At 44.0% G+C, this 21,718-nt stretch overlaps 2 protein-coding genes across 2 annotated transcripts in view; one reads left to right on the top strand and one right to left on the bottom strand.

The window, feature by feature from the left end:
• Positions 1-1,103: 1,103 nt before the first annotated feature.
• Positions 1,104-3,037, bottom strand: LOC130124368 (doublesex- and mab-3-related transcription factor B1-like). Its single transcript, XM_056293825.1, has 4 exons — positions 2,593-3,037; positions 1,687-1,919; positions 1,379-1,511; positions 1,104-1,180 (listed from the first exon to the last, which is right to left on the bottom strand). Exons 1-4 carry the CDS (start codon positions 3,035-3,037, stop codon positions 1,104-1,106), a joined length of 888 nt encoding a protein of 295 aa, XP_056149800.1.
• Positions 3,038-16,010: 12,973 nt separating this feature from the next.
• Positions 16,011-21,718, top strand: part of LOC130123413 (low-density lipoprotein receptor-related protein 8-like) — a 156,117-nt gene continuing 150,409 nt past the window's right edge. Inside the window, exons 1-2 of the mRNA XM_056292565.1 lie at positions 16,011-16,077; positions 16,778-16,894. Coding sequence (XP_056148540.1) covers positions 16,011-16,077; positions 16,778-16,894 — 184 coding nt within the window. The remainder of the gene's footprint in view (positions 16,078-16,777; positions 16,895-21,718) is intronic.

The following is a 21,718-nucleotide window of genomic DNA, read 5'->3' as shown; positions in this document are numbered from 1 at the left end:
TGTGCTTCTGGATAGCCTCGGTACGTTGAATATTAAGGGTTGGCATACATACCAAATGATTGCAGCCACAATTTAAACTCATGAAAACATATCCAGGTCTCTTGATGTGGTATCGCTTGTAATTGAAATGTTGCTTCTTTTTTTTTCTTTGTTGCGTCAGCTGACAATTTGTTCTTTCATGAGACTTTTGATGCAGGACTCCATAGTTGTTCACGGTGAAGTGGCGCTTTATTGTACGGTTGCCAAGGCTACAAGACGCGGACATGTCACCATAGCAATCGTGATGATACCATGGCTGACCACATGATGGCAGCAAATAGTAATTAAGCGATGATCGTTAATCGGCGTTAACAGTACAAAAACGTACACGAAAAGGTGTCATATCAAAATATGATTTATTTTGACAAAACGTTAACTATTTTAACTTATATTTCATCCTACATTTCTTTGCAATGTCACAAACTCCTACCAGAAAAAAAACAAGTCAGGCCAACTCCTTTGCAGTGTGTATTACATAATATCTTGTCAAAACAAAATCAAGTAATAACGTTTTATGAAAATATATTAACAACATTTTTGACAAGTTCAATTAAGCGACAAAACTCAAGGAGCAACAATGAACAACTTGGCTTTAACATTAAATGCCACACTGCAATAACAAAAACATTGGCTCAGATTTTACAGATCCGTGCGTTGGCTCTTAAACTATTTTCATAAACAAGACTATTGAAACAAAAACACCGTTCCCGAAATACCTTGATAAAAAAAGAAAAATATTGGTACAGTGAAAGTTTCTCGCTCTACAGTTAACCATCATTAACTTAACAGTTATTAGCTAAGCATTAACTGAAAAAAAGTCACTTGAAACACTGCAAAAGGTAACAAACAAGAAATAACTGTTTTTTCGCATTTTTTAACCAATAAATTGTATGTAAGCAAAAGTTAATGCAACCTAAGCAAAAACTTTAAACAAGATGAACCGTGGTATGTGGGAGTGTATGTTTGTTATGATGCGGTCTAAAAACAATTGAAATTATTAGGGTCAATATCATATGGTCTAATAATATTAGCAATAACTTTATGTGGGATAATAACAACTATTATCATATGGAGGAAGACCCAGTGCTGTTCTCCGGGGAGGATTCACCTAAGACTTTGCTGCTCAGGCTAGTAGGGCCATCTGTAGTGACAGAACAGTGTAATCAACAACAGCATCTTTGACACAGTGCAATGTCAATGTAGGCAGCACATTTTTGTTTTCTTGGTATCAAGATGTAAAAAAAAGGCCAGCGGTCTTCAAAGAGCAAACGCAGAATTATCAACAATTACTAGAGGAGACATTACAAAATTATATTTTACTTTTCCGGGTGTTTGCTACCTTCAATATGTACTGTAGCTGTGCCATGCTCCTTGTCTTTGGGAAAAGGTTGGGGCTGTGGCTGCATCAGCTCGCCTGGGTAGGGCATCGGGTACATGGATGGGTAAGGGGCATGAAAAAACCCTCTGGGATCCTGAAAAATAAATTAAACAAAAACACAAGAATAAAAACCAGGTGGTGCATGCTTCTAATCGAAATAGAAACTTCACAATAAGATGGGGACCCAAGATTATCCCCAAACAAACAAGAAAACTCTCCACTTGACCACAAAATCAATCAACCATCATTTTAACCAAATGACCACTTACGGGTCGGGAGGGGTAAGGCCTTGTGCCAGTTTGAAAATGGGGGAAGAATAAGGATCCACGTTGGCCATCCTTGTAGGGCCCTGGTGGCATGGGTGCCCTGTTCATCGCCAGTGAATGAGGGTAGTCACTAGGGTGACGTGCAAAAAGTCCGACGGGATACCCCATGGAAGGAACAGCCAACATTTCTGCATTGTACAAATGTGTCTGCCCCAATTTAGGGAGGTACGGGAGGTCTGGAGAGAAAGTGAAGGCATGAAACAAAGCTTAAATGCAAATACATATCTAAACAAAAAAACAGATTAGCCAATGTTTAAGCAATTCCAGAGACTACACTGAAATAACCTACAGACAAATCACATGAGCTTGAACAACAATCTTGGGAGTTTAATCAACTGTTGCCAAAAAATACACTAAGAAGAATATATTTCTATACAGTAGTGGATAGAAAAGAGAGAACATTAAAAAAAAGCTAATTTGATCTAAACCTCATGTTCATCAACTTGTTATATAGGGCTGCAGTTAGCCTAGTGGTTGGTCTTTTTTTTCAAAAAGCAGACCTTTTTATTCTGAGCCCAGATACTTTATGCAACCCAGCCTTTGACCTACCATGGCTAAAAATACACAATCTAATATACTAAAATGTATAATTTAGTGTAAGACCGTCAAATAACGCATGTTTCGGGCTTAAAACATCTCATGGTTGTGACTATATATATCTTATTTTTTTCCTAAGGTGACTGCTGCTTACTTCCATTGAAAATACGTTCAGGCTTTGGACTCCCGTGGTTTGGTTACACCCAATGTATTAAGAAACGACTGATAAACTAATTCCTAAAACCACGTCCCGTGACCTGCTCCTCAGCTGTGACTGCGTCTCTCCCCCCCCCGTGTCCAACACCTGCTCACCTCTCACATAAACGGGCCTTCTTGGGAGATCCGGGGGGCTCAAGGGTTTGGAGGGCTTGCCCTCTTGCTTCGATATATCTTCAGATTTCACACCCTGGAGCTCGGCATACGTTTTCCCATCGGCAGTCTCAAATCGTTGCGGGGGCGTCTGGGGGGCAGGATCCAGCCGAGGGGGGCTCGGGGCACACGGGGCCCCGGCAGCCGCTGCTCCGACATCACCGACAGCGACGCACTCCACCTCCACCATTTCAGACCTCTTCATCCGTCTCTGGAGGGCCATTATTTTCGTCCTTTGCGTGACCAGATAACATTTCCAGCAGATGCAGTCGACAAACGGGCAGTTTTTCATGTGTCCCTTCTGCGGAACGACGAAGCCGTGGTGTCTGCATCTAGCGCACTTGGGCTGTCGCAGCGCCGTCGGGGTTCGTTCTTTGGAGGCAGACATTGAGAACTTCGCGACAGTGAACGGCTGTTCGGGGACACAAACAATGCTGAGAAGCTAACACCGGCGGGGTGACCTTACATGTCCAACGAGGACCCGACAGCCACTCAACGAGGCCCGCCAACCGCCGAACGTGGACACGTGATTTAGTAAATGTATCGTTTGGCCGTGGGAACTGGTGGCGAACAGCGTTCTCAGTTTTCATGTTGTTTTTTTGTTGTTGTTTTTTTAACTTTGCTACGCCTGCTTAGTCTCACTTGTCTTATTTTAGATAGAATGAGCCAACTTCCGAATGTGTATCTCTAGCATAAACGGAACACTTATAATAACATAAACGGGTTAATTTTATTCGTTTAAAAAAAAACGTCATGGCTCCAGAGGTCGTCTTGACCGTGCCGAGCTGTGACGTGACTAGGATTAGTCTTTATTTTCAGCCTGTCTCGCAGACAGCAGGGATGCTTTCACATAAATGATTTCCTGTTAAATTACTTCATTAATAAACGTTTCTCTCTCTCTGAATTTCAGTAGGCTTTGTTCACAATATTGCCAAAGTTAAGTCAAGTTTATTTATATAGCACATTTAAAACAACCACAGTTGAACCAAAGTGCTGCACAAGCTTAAAATATAAAATAAGTGACACATGAAAATAAAAATATATGTAGAGAAAACACAATAAAATAAAGAATGTGAAATGTAAACAAAATAAAACACAAGAGTAAAAGTATATTTGCACAATAAAATCGCGGTGTCAAGCTCAACTTGAACTGAATGCCAGCGAGAAAAGGTAGGTCTTTAACAAAGATTTAAAAGTCTCTAGGGTCTGAGCAGATCTTACGTGTAATAATAATAAATCAAACTTACATAGCGCTTTTCTAACACTCGGATAACACAGACATACAGGGTGGATGGGAAGGCTTTAAAACAAAGAGAAACATATTAAACTTTGCTTGACTGTGTGATAACCATGAAGAGGCAATAGTTCAAAATATGGCCCTTTTAACTTCTAAAGTGGTATTAGCCATGCCAGTAGAAATTAAAAATGCTTCACAACAATTAAAATTTTTATTTGCAAAGCCAAATCGAGTTGGGTTTTATTTAGATTGATATAGAAGCCTCTTGAGTGCATGAGACTAAATAAACAATCTGTCAAGCATCTTCAGCCTTATAGCCCGATCAATATGGCTACATGGTTGACTGATGAGACTCGTACAACCTTGCACAAAACCCCAGCTTAACAAGTTAATTATCCATGCCAATTAAAATCAGAACGATAGTGCATGGAGGTGTTTGTATTCTGTTTGTTAACCATGGCCAATGGTAAAGACAACACTGCGCTAATAATCTAACAGAGTTGGGGGGACATCAGTGGTAAAGGCAGGACAGAGCATCCCTAGTGACCCTGAGCCTCACAGTCAGTAGCAACCATTTGTACAATATCGCAGAGTATTTTAACCATTTATGCACAGTCAGAATGAGATTTACCAAATGACCAATGACGTAGGACAACTTCAGCTAGACTTGTAATGAAGTGTACGAATGTCCATGACAATAATCCTGTGCAAATTATAGGTGACAGAAATTGTAATGTGACTTAACCCTTCTGTTAGCACAAAATATAGCTTATGACTTGAACTGTGGTTGTATTGTATATCTGCATATCTAGGAAGTCATGTAATAAGCTTAGCTGGAAAAAAAGTCACAACATTAATTTGACTTAACATACAATTGACAACATACGATTAACACTTCAATACTATCATCCCCACCAAACTAACCACCAAACTCCTCTCCCTTGGCCTCAACCCCTCCCTCTGTAACTGGATCCTGGACTTCCTGACCAACAGACCTCAGTCTGTTAGGTTAGGTGACCACTCCTCCTCCACCCTGACCCTCAGCACAGGTGCCCCTCAAGGCTGTGTTCTGAGCCCCCTCCTTTTCTCCCTCTTTACCCACGACTGCCTGCCAACTCACCATTCAAATGTTAGCGTTAAGTTTGCAGATGACACCACAGTCATTGGCCGTATCACCAACAATGACGAGATGGCCTACAGAGACGAGATTGAGCACCTCACATCGTGGTGTACTACCAACAATCTTGTCCTTAATGTGCAGAAGACGAAGGAGCTGATTGTGGACTTCAGGAGGGCTAGAAGCTGCAGCCACTCCCCCATCCACATCAATGGGGTGGAAGTGGAGCGTGTTTCCAGCTTTAAATTCCTTGGAGTCCACATCAGCGAGTACCTTTCGTGGACATTAAACACCCAGGCCCTTGTGATAAAGGCCCAACAATGCCTGCATTTCCTGAGGAGGCTGAGGAGTGCCCGTCTACACCCCAAAATTCTCACCAACTTCTACCACTGCACCATAGAGAGCATCCTGACCATCTGCATCTCAGTGTGGTACGGCAACTGCACCTCAGTAGACCAGAAAGCTCTGCAGCGGATCGTCAAGGCCACCCAGCATATCACCGGTACCCAGCTCCCAACCATAAAAGACATTTATCACAAACGCTGCCTTCGAAGGGGTCTGAGCATCAGCAGAGATCCCACCCACCCCAACCATGGACTGTTCTCCCCCCTGCGCTCTGGGAGGCGCTACAGGAGCCTCAGAGCCTGCACTACCAGGCTCAAAAACAGCTTCTTTCCACAAACTGTTGCCTACCTGAACCTGTTTACCCACTGAATGTCTGTAGATATTTTTAAATAGTTTGTACTCCAGCTCTTTCAACTTATTTTTAGCTTTTGGTCTTCATGTGTGTATATCTTATATTGTGTTTGCTGTGTTTGTCTGTGTCTGTTTTGCACTGTTTGGTGAAGCCACAGCCCTCATTTCATTTTTAACATGTGCCTGCACATTGTTTTTAATCACAATAAATTGAATTGAATTGAATTAATTAGTGCAGCACGATGGTGCAGTGGTTAGCGCGGTCGCCTCACAGCAAGAAGGTCCTGGGTTCGAACTCCGGGGTTGTCCAACCTTTGGGGGTCATCCCAGGTTGCCCTGTGTGTGGCGTTTGTATGTTCTCCCCATGTCTGCGTGGGTTTCCTCCAGCTTCTCTGGTTTCCTCCTATAGTCCAAAGACATGTAACTCAGGTGAATCGGCATCGGCTGTACTAAATTGTCTTAGGTGTGAATGTGTGTGTGTGTGTGTGTGTGTGGGCCCTGTGATGGCCTGTCCAGGGTGCCTCCCTGCCTGCTGCCCAGTGACTGCTGTGATAGGCTCCTGTGACCCTGAGAGTAGGATACGTTGCTTGGATAATGGATGGATAAGATTAATTAATTTAAGATTAAACTCAATACAAGACTAAATGTTTAAAATCGGTGACAAAAGTTGTGTGTACATGTCAGTGTATTGGTTTGTGACTTTATCTGTGATTACGACACTAGCAAATACAAACCTTGTGACTATGTTCTCGTTTAGGTTGTACTGTACCCCATTAGGTGACATAATATTGACCTCATGAGTTTTATTGCTTTAAAATTCCTGCGGCATGCCTTTTTTTGTAAGCCCATCACCTAAATTTTATTTTCACACATGCAATCACAGGCACACAGAAACACACAGAGCTCAGATACAATAATCCCTAGTACTTTTACTTTGTGAGGACCCCACATTTAATACATACAATCCCTAGCTCTTAACTCTAACCTTAATCATCAGAACTACATGCTTAACCTTAACCCTAAGGGTGGCGTGGTGGCCCAGTGGTTGACACTGTTGCCTCACAGTAAGAAGGTTCTGGGTTCGAACCCCAGGCCATCCAAGGTCCTTTCTGTGTGGAGCTTGCATGTTCACCATGTATCTGTGTGGGTTTCCTCCTGGTGCTCCGGTTTCCTCCCACCACCAAAAGACTTGCATGTTAGGGTTGATATTCCTGCCTGTGCCCCTGAGCAAGGCCATGGAAAGAAGAACTGGAGTTGGTCCCCAGGCGCTGCAGCTGCCCACTGTTTGGATTGATTAAATGCGGAGAACAAATTCATTGTAACTTACAATTTCATTATACCCTGCAATGACAAAACAAAGTGGCTTTCTTTCTTTCTTTCTTTCTTTCTTTCTTTCTTTCTTTCTTTCTTTCTTTCTTTCTTTCTTTCTTTCTTTCTTTCTTTCTTTTCAACTCAAGTCCTAACCCTAAAATAGACCCCTGAAGAAGTGAGTACCGGCCAAAATGTCCTCATGTTGCAAAAAATGTCCTCTCTCTGATTTTTTAAACACTGAAATCGGTCCTTAAAAGACGGAAGTACAAGAACACCCCCCCCACACACACACACAAAGATCGTGTGCTGTGCCCGATGGTTGACCTACAGGGGGAAGTACACTACAGTTTAGTGGAACAGAGCTTGTGACCAGCGGGTAACCTTTTTGGTTTTCCTGGAAAATGTAATGGGAACGTGGAAAAAACTGAAACTGTTTGACAGTTTGGGCTTCCATGAGTAAAGCTTTTAAACCTTAATTGCCTTGTGATCAGTGGCTAACACTGAAATTACTGAAATGTGCAGCTTCCAGATTTCAGCAATTACAGGTGAGTGGGTGGGAAGCAAAATATTGCCAAGAAGAAGCGAGCTTGAACAGGGGAACATGGAGGTTAATTAACGTATTTCAACTTTTTACAGGAATGTTTTTTTTACAAAAACTTTGTACAACTTCAACTTAACTTAAACTTAAACTGAGAGGAGACCCCGCTGGGTAGACCCAGAACTCTCTGGAGGGACTTCATGTCTGATCTGGCCTGGGAATGCCTTGGGATCCCCCAGGAGGAGCTGGAGGGCGTGGCTGGGGAGAGGGGCGTCTGGAGTGCCCTACTTAGCTTGCCACCATCGCGACCCAACCCCGGAGAAACGGTTGAAGATGAATGAAGGAATGAATGAATGAATGAATGAATGAATAAACTTGTTATTTTTAAAACTTTTTTTAACTTTAACTTTTTAGAGGAAAGCAAAAAGTACAGATAGCGACTGATGATGTAGATTCGCAAGGATTTCCGTGATGGTCATATGGCACATCCTCCCGACATGCTGACAGACGCTGGGGATCTCATTGCAAATCTTAGCACCCTGACCGGCCGGGCATGTCACCCCCGTATGTCACACCGGAAATGTATGACGTTTTTGAAGCCCGCGAACTTGGGTTGCTTTGGAGTCTAACCACCGTTCCTTCCACATAGGAGCCCCCAAAACAGAGCTGATGTCAATCTGGCATTGACAATCAGGGACCTCCGCCCACCAATCACATTTTTAGCTCTGCAGACAGAGGATCTGTCGAGGAGCAAGTCTAATTATGGATTTGGGAATTGGGTGCTATATTGTGTTTTATCATGTAGTCAGAGGAATAAGTAGAGGGAATACATGAAGGTTTTTCTGAATTATAAGACTGCTTAACTTACAAGGCAACAGAAATGTCTTATTATCCCTGACGTATACAGCACGCCCTCTTCTGGTCAGAGTGTTGTTACGAGTGATTTGCATGACAAAAACTCAGTGAGTTGCTTTTGATGTTTGTAAACATAAATTGAATGAGCTTACTAATGGCAGTCAGGACTCTGTGTGTTTTCACAAATGGATCTGAGTCAGTGAGATATTTTTTTATTGAAAATGTTAAAGCTTCAGAGTTCAATTTTAGACTCCAGTAAAAGGGAGGCCAAACATATACTATTGATGCTGCTGCAAAGAAGACCTTCATCACAGAGACGCCTTCTTCCTCCGGCCAATCCGGTCAGGGGAAGATGATTGGCCACAGAGGCGTGGACACCTCAGGAGATACCACCTACAAGAAGACCACATCCTCCGCCCTGGAAGGTGCCATCCAGCTGGGTATACATGGTTCAACAATCAGGATTGCCCGGGCCAAGTAAAATGCCACGTCGGGCTAGTAAATCTAGCAACTCACTGGAACGATCAGGCACGTGGTAAAAATGTTTCAATCATTTTTTTTGTCGATCACGTCGTGTCATCAATTATATTCTCGTTATCTGGCACACAGTATAGCCCCCCCCCCTTGCACGCATCGGAGAATATTGGCACACGTCGTTGGCCAACCAAGGATTGGGTAGGCTAGTCATGTGGATGCGTAGCTGTCAGACTCGTCACGAGAAACTGGCCGCGGATAAAGACACAATCTATGAACTGGAGTGCAAGAGAGTATTTCAGTTATCTTGGAAACAGGAGTTTAGTTGGGTTGCATTAGAGGATGTGTGCGAAACTCCAGCTATGTATTGCACAGTATGCCGGAAGTTTGAGAGCAAGGCGGATAAAACGGGATCGTTTTTCAAAGCCACGTCAAGCTTCCGAAAAACATAGCTGCCATAGTGCCATAACAAGTCCCGACAGCATTTGGCTTGCATATGGCAGCTGCCGACAACCCCTCCTCCGGGGCCTTGCCGGAGCTTGAACGCTGAGGCAAGTCAGGTAATCGCTAAACTGATCACCACAGCATATCATGTTTTAAAAACGCGCAGCCGGGCGTCCGGGTAGCGTAACGGTCTATTCTGTTGCCTACCAACATGGGGACACGATGGCCCTATCTGCGGGTGGGAAGCCTGATGTGGGTATGTGTCCTGGTCGCTTCACCGGTCGGCCGGGGCGCCTGTTCGGGGGGCGGGGGGACTGGGGGGAATAGCGTGATCCTCCCACGCGCTATGTCCCCCTGGCGAAACTCCTCACTGTCAGGTGAAAAGAAGGGGCTGGCGACTCCACATCGGAGGATACATGCGGTAGTCTGCAGCCCTCCCCGGCTCGGCAGAGGGGTGGAGCAACGACTGGTGAGAAAAAGGAGGGGAAAAAAATCAGGAAAAAACCCCGCGCAGCCGTTGTCTGCGTACTCCAGTGCGATTGCGCTTCAGCAGAAGCCAATGGGAGCGACCTGTGTACGCAGTACCGCAGCGACATGGCTGGTCGAAGGCAATTATCGACCTACGTTGCCCTATGTATCATTCTGTCAGTCAAACCTTGCACTCGTGGTTCATTTTCTATGGGTTTAGCATTTTGTGTTTTCCAGAAAAAAATATTTGTTAATGATCAAACTGATTATTTTACAACTGGTGTTATGAATAGCTTATCATTCGACCACATCACAGCCACGAAAAGATAATGGGCAATTAACAACACCATATATGTACTATTCTATAAATGTTGTGCGGCTATGATTTAAAAAGAAAGGTGGCTGAATGAATTTTGATTAAATGTTGTGAGTGACAGACCGGGATTTTTTTTATATTTATACGTTGATAGACTGAAGAGCCAACTCCTTGATGCAGTCATCAAAAGCATGAGCAGCCGTTTCAAGGACGTGGAGAGTGACAAGATTTTTCAGACAGCTGCCAATTTTTTGGATTCGAGGGAGTGGCCTGCAGAGGAGGCAGACTTGGCCAGTTACAGAGCAGACCATCTCCATGTTATCACAGACCACTTTGCTGACTTACTGGATAGGGTGGGCTGTGACAGGGCACCAGGAGTGGCAAAGTGGTGTTCAAAGCGCTGCCCCAGGTCCAATAAAGCAAGGTATGGGCAGACTTTTTAACAGACCCTGATAGGCTAAAGAGCTTCCCCAACCTGCTGATGGTGGTTGAGCTGATCCTCCTGCTCCCCACTATCTACTGCTGCCTGTGAGTGTGGCTTCAGTGTCATGAAGCACATTAAAACAGATTGGTGGAGCAACCTTTCAATTGAAATATTGTGGAAAAATTAAATAAATGTGCTTTTGAAAATCAAGTCTCTCTCTTGACCCTTCTCTCTCTCTCTCTCTCTCTCTCTCTCTCTCTCTCTCTCTCTCTCTCTCTCTCTCTCTCTCTCTCTCTCTCTCTCTCTCTCTCTCTCTCTCTCTCTCTCTCTCTCTCTCTGTCAATCTCATTTGTTCTCGTTTGTTCAGAATAAGGGGCCTGGATCCTCAGTCATGACCATATAGGAACTTATATCACATGTGGGCTCATATGCAAATAGTCAGCAGTCATTCTTTGGCCCCCTTTGATTACAGTCTCCTTGCAAGTTTACCTGTGATGTAAATCTGTAATTTAAAAGAACTATGGTACATAACTTTACAGATTTGCCTCATTTGGATTTCAACATTACATCAATCAATTGACAAACATCTCCCTCTCCCAGCTGCACTTGGCCTCACGCTTAATCCTCGGTGAGCTAAATGCATTTTGTGCCACTCATGTTTTTACTCCTCACAGTAAATTGACTGAAAACGCAATTAAATATATTATCTCGGATAGATGAGGCTCAAATTTGATTCGCTTAATTTATTCTACTACACCTCCACAGGGATTTGAGTACTTTTCTTGTGCCACATCATTATCTTTTGGATGCTAGTCTCTCATACTGCAAGCCACACATAGAGGGGCTCTGTCATTGTGTGCTATATGCAAAATAACAAATGTGGCAAATCAAATTTACGTGTCACAGTTCAAACATGACATGAACACTTCAGCTTAACATTACTGCTAACTCTTTAGATCATAGCCAAGCGGAGAGTAAGAAAAAGCCCAAGCGGTGACAAGTCTAGAGTTTAATTTATGCAGCTGGAGTGACCGAAAGGTCCCTTAAACTCTACAGTTGTGTTTTGTTTCCTTGATAGTGATTCTTTTTTTCTTTTTTTTTTGGATTTTCACCCTTTTTCTCCTCAACTGTACCCGGCCAATTACCCAACTCTTCTGAGCCATCCTAGTCGATCCACCCCTCTGCTGATCCGTGAAGGGCTGCAGACTAACACATGCCTCCTCCGATACATGTGGAGTCACCAGCTGCTTCTTTTCACCCGGCAGTGAGGAATTTCGCCAGGAGGATGTAGTGCATGGGAGGATCACACTATTCCCCCAGTTACCCCCCCCCCCCCCGAACAGGCACCCTGACCGACCAGAGGAGGCGCTAGTGCAGTGACCAGGACACATACCCGCATCCGGCTTCCCACCCACAGACACGGCCAATTGTGTCTTTAGGGACGCCCAACCAAGCCGGAGGTAACACGGGGATTCGAACCGGTGATCCCCATGTTGGTAGGCAACGGAATAGACTGCTATGCTACCCAGATGCCTGATAGTGATTCTTTTTAAATAGAGTCTGTACAATAGACGCTGGCCTCTACTGCTCTGATGTCTGGACTATCTTGAGACCTTTCTGCCATGGAGAGAGAACTGAGACCCTTATTTGTGATGACATATTTTCTAACATGGTCCTAGCTGAAAACTACTGAATTGGTAACAGCAGGGATGGAGAAGAACCATTATCACGTTAGCAGATGTTACTGATGCGACACTGTTTTACCGTAATCTCTGGAGTAGATCTGTAGACACATAAAACAGCCGCTGCAAATTCTGCCCCAGCATGTTATGGCTTTGTAGCTATAACAGGCCCCAAGTGTTGCAGATGACATTTTATGTGTACTATGCCTTTGTAGGCCATGAGTGTACATGTGTGGCTATCTGCTTGTGCTACTGTTTATGTGTTGAGGTTAGGAGGGGGGGGGGGATTAAGTTCTCCTTCAGCTTGTCTCCATTAAAATGAGTGATTATGCTGTCAGCAATAGCCGTGGCCTAGATATGAATGACAACATCATTCATTTTGGCAGAAAGCCAATGGGCCTTGCAAATACTATTGTTGCACTTTTCTCTGTAAAGAGGAGTGTAACCTCATTGTGTTCAGTAAGTGCAATACCACTTCAGCTTGGTTAATGAGAAAGAAACTGAGATGGGTTAGGTTGTGTGTGTGTGTGGGGGGGGGGATTACTCCCTGTAGCCATTGGGAAACCGTAGCCTTTGGTTCACCTTAGCATATAGCATTTGCATATAGATGAGAAATCTCATGTTATCTCAGTGGACAGGTGCTTAGCGATGATGTTAATATGGCTGCTGAACAGGATACGGTATAGCAGCACAATAAGACAGTAGTACAGTGTTTGCAGATGCTGAAACAAGTGAGGTCTTGGGCTCTTGTGTGGCGTAAGAATCTATCTCTTTCATTTTTATCAAGTATATTCTTTATCATGTATGTGAAATCGTCCACTGTATATCCCTTGTTTGCCGTCTCTTTTCAACCTCTTAATATCCGGTACAGCATAAGTGCCAAATTTCACAACCAAATTAAATAAGGTGATTCCCAGAAGTCGTCAAAATAAATATAAAATATGTTTGATATTATATCAAAATTTCAGATTTCCCTTCTTTCTTTCTGGGGGGTAGCTATAATCTATATATTAGTAGGAGAAGCCAGCCAGGAACTGGTGAGTTGCCGGATCAAATCCCAGGACTAGCTGGCTAGTTCTGGTTTGGCCTGGGCAGACTATTAGAGGAGTTGTTTCTGTAGGGATCACAGATGCAGCTGTTATGCCCTTGGGCAAAGGCAATCACACCAACTACTCCAGGCAACATGGTACTGCAGCTGACACTATGCTGCACCCAGTCTAGTAGAGTAGCAGCAAAACAAATTTTCGTAACTTTTTTTCTTTTTCTTTATTTCCCCTATAGAATTTGCTATCTATGAGGATTCACTCCCAGCACTATGTGCTAAAGATTCCCATGTTCAGCCCACCAAAGCGGCCAGGTTCAGATAAGAGTAACAGGTGTACCAAATTGATTGACCTCATGATCTCTGTTTCTATCTGCTCCCTGCAACCCCACCGAGCTATCCCTCTCAACTTCTGCCATGACCACGAATTGATTTTTCCATATGCTGGTGTGATCAAAATGGAGTTACTGCTTATGTTTCCTCTTCCTTTTCTCTCGCACTCCCCTTTTTACTCCCTCACACACACACACACACACACACACACACACACACACACACACACACACACACACACACACACACACACACACACACACACACACACACACACACACACACACACACACAAAGTCTCCTTCTCACCCTTTTTCGGGTGGTGTGTCTCTTCCTCAAGCTTGGGTCCTCTACCTGAGGCCTGGGAGTTTGAGGGTTCTGCTCAGTATCTTAGCTGTTCCTAGGAGTGCACTCTTCTGGACAAAGACCTCAGATGTTGTTCCTGGAATCTGCTGGAGCCACTCTCCCAGTTTGGGGGTCACAGTTCCTGGTGCTCCTATTACCACTGGGACTACTGTAGATTTCACCTTCCACATCTGATCTATTTCTTCCTTCAGCCCTTGGTATTCTTCTAGCTTCTCGTGCTCGTTCTTTCTGATGTTGCTGTCACTTGGGATTGCTACATCGATCACTACTGCTGTCTTCTGTTCCTTGTCGACCACCACAATGTCTGGTTGGTTAGCCAGAACCTGCTTGTTAGTCTGGAACTTGAATTGCCACAGGATCTTAGCGCTGTCATTCTCAACCATCTTTGTCAGTGTCTCCCATTTGGACTTGGGGACTTCCAGTCTGTATTCAGTACAGATGTTCCTGTACACTATCCCAGCCATTTGTTTATGCCTTTCAGTGTATGCTTCCCTAGCTAGCATTTTACACCCTGTTACTAAGTGCTGGACTGTCTCAGGGGCGTCTTTACACAGCCTGCATCTTGGGTCTTGTCTGGTGTAGTAGACACCTGTCTCAATTAATCTGGTCCTGAGTGCCTGTTCTTGTGCTGCTATCATCAAAGCCTCTGTGCTGTCCTTCAGTCCAGCCCTTTCTATCCACTGGTAGGATTTCTTGATGTCAGCCATGTCTTCTATCTGTCGATGGTACAGCCCATGGAGGGGCTTAGTCTTCCATGATACCGCCTCTTCTTCTTCTTCTTCCTCTGATATGTGTGTATGTATGTATGTATGTGTGTGTGTGTGTATATATATATATATATATATATATATATATATATATATATATATACACGTATATATATACACTTATATATGTATGTGTATATATATACGTATATATATATATACGTATATATATAGCATTTTTTTCCCGAAACCGTCAATGGTGTTGTGAGTGCTCGACTAATGAGGAGCAGAATATCAACACGGATACAGGAAAAAAGATTTTAATACATTGCAGTACCGGCTTGTTTCGTGCGTCTCACCCTCATCAGCTGCTAATGTTTTTTTTCCACAAATAATCATACAGTTTACGTTGCCCAGTGTCACGCCCCTAATTTCGGTTGGACAGAAACCAATAAGATGGGGAAACATCCAAATTGTAACAACCAATGGGGTAGGTAATTATGATGCACAGCAACCAATGGAGGGGTAGAAAACATTACAACCAATGGGGCTGGGGTTTGTTTTGAAAAGCATTTAGGGGCCAGGGCACTGTTGAAATGGCATACATTAGAAATATAACAAGGCACTTTATGTGAATTATATACTGGGGTGGTGCTAGGACACAGTTGGAAGGGCAGGCAGTTAAAATATAAAATAAATAAATAAATAAAACTAATAAATGTCATATGTGTATCATCTAATGGCGGGGGGTAGTTAAAAGGAGATTTTTTTTCGGTGTCTACAACTGTTGGCCAATTCGTTTCTATTATTCAAGGTGGACATATTCAGGTCTGCAAATAATAAAATAATTTTTTGCTAAGCACAGGTTACATCTTTTACCCCTGACTGAATATGCACTACTCTTTGCAAGGACTTTCCATGAGACATACGGTAGCATACAGCAGAAAATCTATCAGATTTTTTCATTTTTTTCATTTTTACGTTTTTTTTTCCAGTTTAGTATTAGGAGAGGTGGAGCACAGGTGAACCCGCCTGGTAATGCATCATCATTGCCCTTTGTCAATGTGAGGGAATCAAACAATTTGATGTCTAGATCGTTGTAAATGGTGCCGCCACAACAATAAAAATGGAGCAGCTGAGCGAGATGCGCACACATTGTGAATATTCATGTTTATTCTCGTCGGACATTATCTCCGCCCTGCACGTCGTCGTCACTGATTCGGATTGCTAGTAAGGCAAAGGAGGAGGAGGAGTGGGGGGTGTCTGGATAGAGAAGTACCACCGTCTCATCGGATGAGAATCGGCTCTCGGACAGGCTTTGTTTGGATGAGCTCCATCACCTCCCTCAGCAATGTGGACGGATATAAGGAAATTACTACTTTTTCATTTTTTACTCACGAAGCTTCAGCGCACGGGAGGTTAGTAGTGCCTGCTGTTCTCCAGCGTGTCTAATGGCAGAATAAATCGAGCAACATGACGCTCCTTTCGCTGCGCGAGCGCGCGCGTGTGTGTGACCGGTTTACGGCTGCTGATTGTAACTATGAGGACCGGTGGCTCAAACAATAAAGGCAATACATGCTTTCGTTGGAGATATCTAGAGAGAGGGGGGGGGGGGCGAGAAGCCAACTCTTTTTGTAGCCTTAATTATTCATGATGCAGAAACGCTGTATTTTTGAGTGTGTAATAGCCGGCATGTTTCAGATTCGGCGTGAGGTCCGGGATGCGAAAAATGTCCGTCATTATGTGTTTCCATGCCGCCATAGAGGTGTAGTAGTAGTAGTATATATAGTAGTGCTGTAGCCTGGACTGAAATCTTTGTCTTCACACGATGAAACGGTGCTGGACGGTGAACATGTGGCCTGCCGCGGTACCCTTTCCCCTCACCTTTTAAACCTATCGTAGATACTGTCTAATGGAAAGTGAACCGGTGAGGGAAAAGAAACAGACTGTGACGCTCACAGCGCCTCGGCTCAGTCAATCGACTGAAAGGAAACTGAATAACAATGAGGCATTCATTCATTTGCAAATGGCAGTTAAGGCTGTGGCGCGCATTGACCCATCTGGACCCCCCCCCCCCCACACACACACACCTATCTGTCTTTTTTTTTCGCCTTTCAGCTACAACGGAGTGTGAAGATGGGCAGTTCCAGTGCACCAACAAAAGGTGCATACCCACGATCTGGAGATGTGACGATGACGACGACTGCTCGGACAACAGCGATGAAGAAAACTGCCGTAAGTGTGACAAATGAAGACATCTCAGTGGGGTGACAGCATGGCTGGAATAACAGTTAAATCAGCAGTAAAACGGCCACTTGTTACACACAACATGCACTCCAGTTGATGTGTTTGTCAGATATGAATAACTTTTCCAAAGCTAAAGCCGACACGAGAGAACTCCCCCTGACGAGGAAGTTGACATAACTAAGTCTTTGGAGACTTAGTTAGTATGTCTGTGATGTTTGTTGTACACGTTTTGATTTCGTGTGATTTTGGTGCCGATGATTCCATACCCCCCAAAAGCCCAGTGGGGTCAGTGTCCCCATGTTATATTGCAGATTTCCATCTTTTATAGAAGTGTTTACTGTTACATTTTAGGCTTTTAGGCTACCAAGAGTGTGTTTTGCTTTTTATCTTTCTTTCTCTTTTCTATCAAAAAATCGATACACATGCGAGTCATACCAAGTGGTAGATACTAATAATTCCAGTGCACATTTCAACCCCATTGTGAATTAGTCGCTGGTGCTTCAGGCCCACAGTGTGCACAGGTGATGTAATCTTGGGGCTGAACATTTTTTTATCTGTTTTTGTTGGTGAAATAGGACTTGATTCAGTGACAACATCTTCCTGATCTTTGTGTGATTCAGTTTTGAGCTGAATGACAGGTGATGTGTGGCTCTAGTACACAAAGGCTTGACAGGTATCTGTGATGCTGTCACCACGCCGTTTTCTGAACAGCAATAACGGCATTCCAGTCTCCCACCCCCCCCTCCCCTCCGACTGTGAACTAGTGTCCCATATTCAAGAAGCACGCACACGCTGAAACCCGTGAAGTGGTGCCAGAGCTGGAAAAAAAGAAAAGCTTTGTGCGTTTGCCATGCAGCTATGTTCTTTGTTTTCTGGGTATGTTCTGGGTTAATTGTGGCCTGGGAGAAGTTCCTGTATATCACCTGTTTCTACGTTTCTCTCCCAGTACTTATTGTGCATGTACACACACACACACACACACACACACACACACACACACGTCTACCATAAAGCAACATTCCCATTACAAATTAGGTTTCAAAACACTAAGTGGTGGCTATTCTTGGAAACTGGGGGGAATTCATGGGGATGTGTTGGCTGAAAAAGTGTCTTGGCTACAAACCGTGCTGTGGTGCTGAAATGACAATAACACAACCTTGAGTTTTTGCTGTCACTTGGATAAAGATGCTGAACAATGAATGAACTGAGCAGAATTATTAAGTATGTTTACATAAAACAAATCTGATTATTAGGAGGTCTCACTTTATGCCATATTTTCATTATCACATACATAAGGATATTGGTAATGTGATTACTATAATAGTCACAGCTACATGATTCCTTGCATAACAGCTATATATGTTCCAGGGAGACATCTTACCACTTCCATTGACCTTACTGCCCTTTAGCCCCTATACCTGCTGTGTGTGTGTGTGTGTGTGTGTGTGTGTGTGTGTGTGTGTGTGTGTGTGTGTGTGTGTGTGTGTGTGTGTGTGTGTGTGTGTGTGTGTGTGTGTGTGTGTGTATTGTGTGGTGTGTGCACATGCTGTCTGCTTGCCACTACTCTGAGAGAGGCCATCAGTCACAACAAGGCCGTTGTGACCACCACATTTCGCTAGTGTTGTAGAGGTGCGTGCAAAGCCATTCTTGAGTTGTGATGGGCATGCCACTGTACTCTGCTCCAGCACTTTGTGGAGGTGTATGTCAGCGTCAGCAGGCCACAGTCATTGGACATGCCTGCTATACGTTGCTCTACATTGCTCTGTCACTGAGACCAGCTGGATGTGTCCTAAGGCCTGCTGAGGAAAACGGGTCATTTGGAGCATCTTTCTGCCTAAAACATTTATATGTCACTGTTGCACACATGCATGCATGTACACACACACACACACACACACCCCTAATGACTGGAGATTTTTTTAAAAAAATTTCCCCCCCTTTTCTCCCCAATTGTACTTGGCCAATTACCCCACTCTTCCAAGCCATCCCGGTTGCTGCACCACCCCCTCTGCCGATCCGGGGACGGCTGCAGACTACCACATGCTTCCTCCGATACATGTGGAGTCGCCAGCCACTTCTTTTGACCTGACAGTGAGGAGTTTCGCCAGGGGGACGTAGCAAACTGGAGGATCACGCTACTCCCCCGGTTCCCCCTCTCCCCTGAACAGGCACCCAACCGACCAAAGCAGGCGCTAGTGCAGTGACCAGGACACATACCCACATCCAGTTTCCCACCCGCAGACACAGCCAATCATGTCTTTAGGGACGCCCGACCAATTCGGGGGTAACACGGGGATTTGAACCGGCGATCCCTGTGTTGGTAGGCAACAGAATAGACTGCTACATTACCTGGACGCCCCACGACTGTAGAAATTTGGTGTTTTGTCATACTTGACTGCTTTAATAGTTCTTTCATGAATGCCATAGGGCATTGAAGGTCATGTTTCATTTTTGCCTATGCTGTGTAAAGATGCGCTTGTATCGGCCAGATCATCTGCCAGCACATTTGGGCTTTTAGGGAAAACATCTCTTCTGAAAGGCTTTCAGGCTGAGGCTGCTGTCACCCACTCTTTGATGATGATGTCAGTTCAGCATTTGATATAGCATTCCTTCAGAGACTAGCCTCCGCCCTCTGTCCTGTTCTTTCTTTTGCATGACAAGCTGTATCCATGTGGGCAGACAGATAACACTGATTAAATCGTGGGCTGCCGGATCTGGCTGGCTGGCAGCCTCTCACTCTTTCATCAGTTGAAACAAGCTAAAGCTACTGATTATCTGACCCTCACAATGTATGATATAAAAAGAGTCTTTCTAGTACAGCATGCTGTCCTGGTTTCCTTTAACTGATGTGTTACTATTAAAGAGATTCTCAGAGGCTGTGTCTTTACATTTAGAGTGTCTTTCGTTGTCTGGGCGAGGCAGAAGACAGAGTGAGCAAGTGTGAGGCGGCGAAGTGTAAAGCTGTGCAACACATGCTGCAACAAGGGAGACTGAGTTGAGGTTTCAGCTGGTGCGAAGAAGAAAGCCAGTGCAGAGACAACACAATTACATTCTCTGATGACTGTGGAGTGGTTTCATTGTTTTGTTCCTCAGTTCTGTTTCTGGATGCATGAGCAGGCAGTTTCGATGGCGGCACGGTCACTGGAGAGGTGGTCTGGTGACCGAAAGAGTGACGGATCTCTTCCAGGGACTGTTTGGAAGGACAGCAAAGTACCCTTCCTTTGTTTCTACATCTACTGTTACACCTACTACAGTGCTCCTTAGTAAGGCACTAAACTCCAGAGCGCTCTAGTGAAGCTGGTCTATGGCTAGTACTAGGTAATCAAGGTTGGACTAAGTAGCTCCCAGGAGTTACTGTATGGAGTTGTGTTGGCCAGTTTCCCCACAATGAAAAAAAAAAAAGTCTTACCTTTCCATGTATTTTGATTATGTCATAGGATCTAAGCAATTCACAATACCATGCCAAGCAAGTGAAATCATCAACAAAATGTAAACAACAAGCCAGGGCTGCAGCTACCAGCTATTTTCATAATTGATCAATATATCAAGCTTTTCAATTAATCCATTTTATATTTAGACTTAAAAAAGTCTAAAATAATGACAAATACCCTTCCATCAAATTTGCAGAGCACAACGTCGTATCTTCCATCCATCCATTATCCAAGCCGCTTATACTGTTCAGGGTTGCGGGCATTCTGGAGCCTATCCCAGCAGTCATTGGGCGGCAAGCGGTGAGACACCCTGGCCAGGCCGCTGTTAACTTTAACCAGAAGCTAAAGAAACCGGAAAGTATTGATTTTATGATGACATGAATTGGAAAGAGGCAAGCAAATCTTTCCATGTGTACCTGTCATCAGCAAATGTGTTTACTCAATGAAGAACTACAATGATTAATTGATGACCAAAATTATAATCAATTAATATTTTGTCTATTGTCTAATCAATTAATCGACAACATATTTTCAACAATACAACAACCTTGTGTTGCTGACACATCTACCGAGGAAACGGCATGCTGCAGCTCCTGTAGATTCACCTTAACGTTTGAGATGAAAGGTGATTGTGGTCGATATTAGCAGAACATGTGAGATGATCTTGAAGCACTGTTACAGTTCTCACCAGCATCATCGTAGCCATTTTCTATCCCCCTTCCCCCTTCATCATCTTCCCTCGCCCCATCCCCCATCAGTCTAACCCCTCGGTGCAACACCGCCCCTCCATCCAGTTCAGCCTGCCATCACATCTCGATTGTGACCATGCTTCCTGCTTCATTCACCATCACAACCACACGTTAATCTAAACACGGACACGCACAAACACGTAGATTCAGAACAAATGCCTCCACACTTCTTCAGTTTGAAAGATTTGTCAGCAGAGTTGATATGTGCTGTTGTGTTGTGTTGTATTCCCCGTTACGTAACATTCCCGGTGAGGATTTTGTAGGGAGGCCTCCTTCCTCTCATCGTTTTTTGGGGCTGACAGCAGCGGAGGCAACAAAAGGAATCCTCTCTGGTGTTGTTACAGCCAGAATCGTGTCCGTCCCTGCACGGTGCTGTACATAATCCTCATCCTGTTCATAACACCATCTCACTGGCTGCCTGACCATAATTATGTCAGCATGCGCACTGGGTTTTTTTTGGTGTTGTTTTTTTTTTTTTTTTTAACATTCTTTTCAACTTCAGCATTTATTGTTCACCTTTTGCTGACTTTCCCCTCATTCGCATTTGAAATAACATATTTCATCTTTGGCAATATTCATGAATCTAACATTTGTTGTCATAAGTTCTTGCAAGGGAGACATTCCACGATTCT

The sequence above is a fragment of the Lampris incognitus genome, chromosome 14, assembly GCF_029633865.1.
Source record: "Lampris incognitus isolate fLamInc1 chromosome 14, fLamInc1.hap2, whole genome shotgun sequence".
In the NCBI taxonomy this organism is placed as follows: Eukaryota; Metazoa; Chordata; class Actinopteri; order Lampriformes; family Lampridae; genus Lampris; species Lampris incognitus.
This window is presented reverse-complemented; position numbering and strand designations above follow the sequence as displayed.

What these genes read in the sequence shown, in the direction of transcription:
- LOC130124368 (XM_056293825.1), bottom strand. Translation starts at nt 3,037, where the DNA reads ATGTCTGCCTCCAAAGAACGAACCCCGACGGCGCTGCGACAGCCCAAG. An exon ending in AAGGCCCGTTTATGTGAGAG is followed by an intron (nt 1,920 to 2,592) that starts GTGAGCAGGTGT and finishes CTTTCTCTCCAG; the next exon opens with ACCTCCCGTACCTCCCTAAA. An exon ending in AGCTACAGTACATATTGAAG is followed by an intron (nt 1,181 to 1,378) that starts GTAGCAAACACC and finishes CTGTCACTACAG; the next exon opens with ATGGCCCTACTAGCCTGAGC.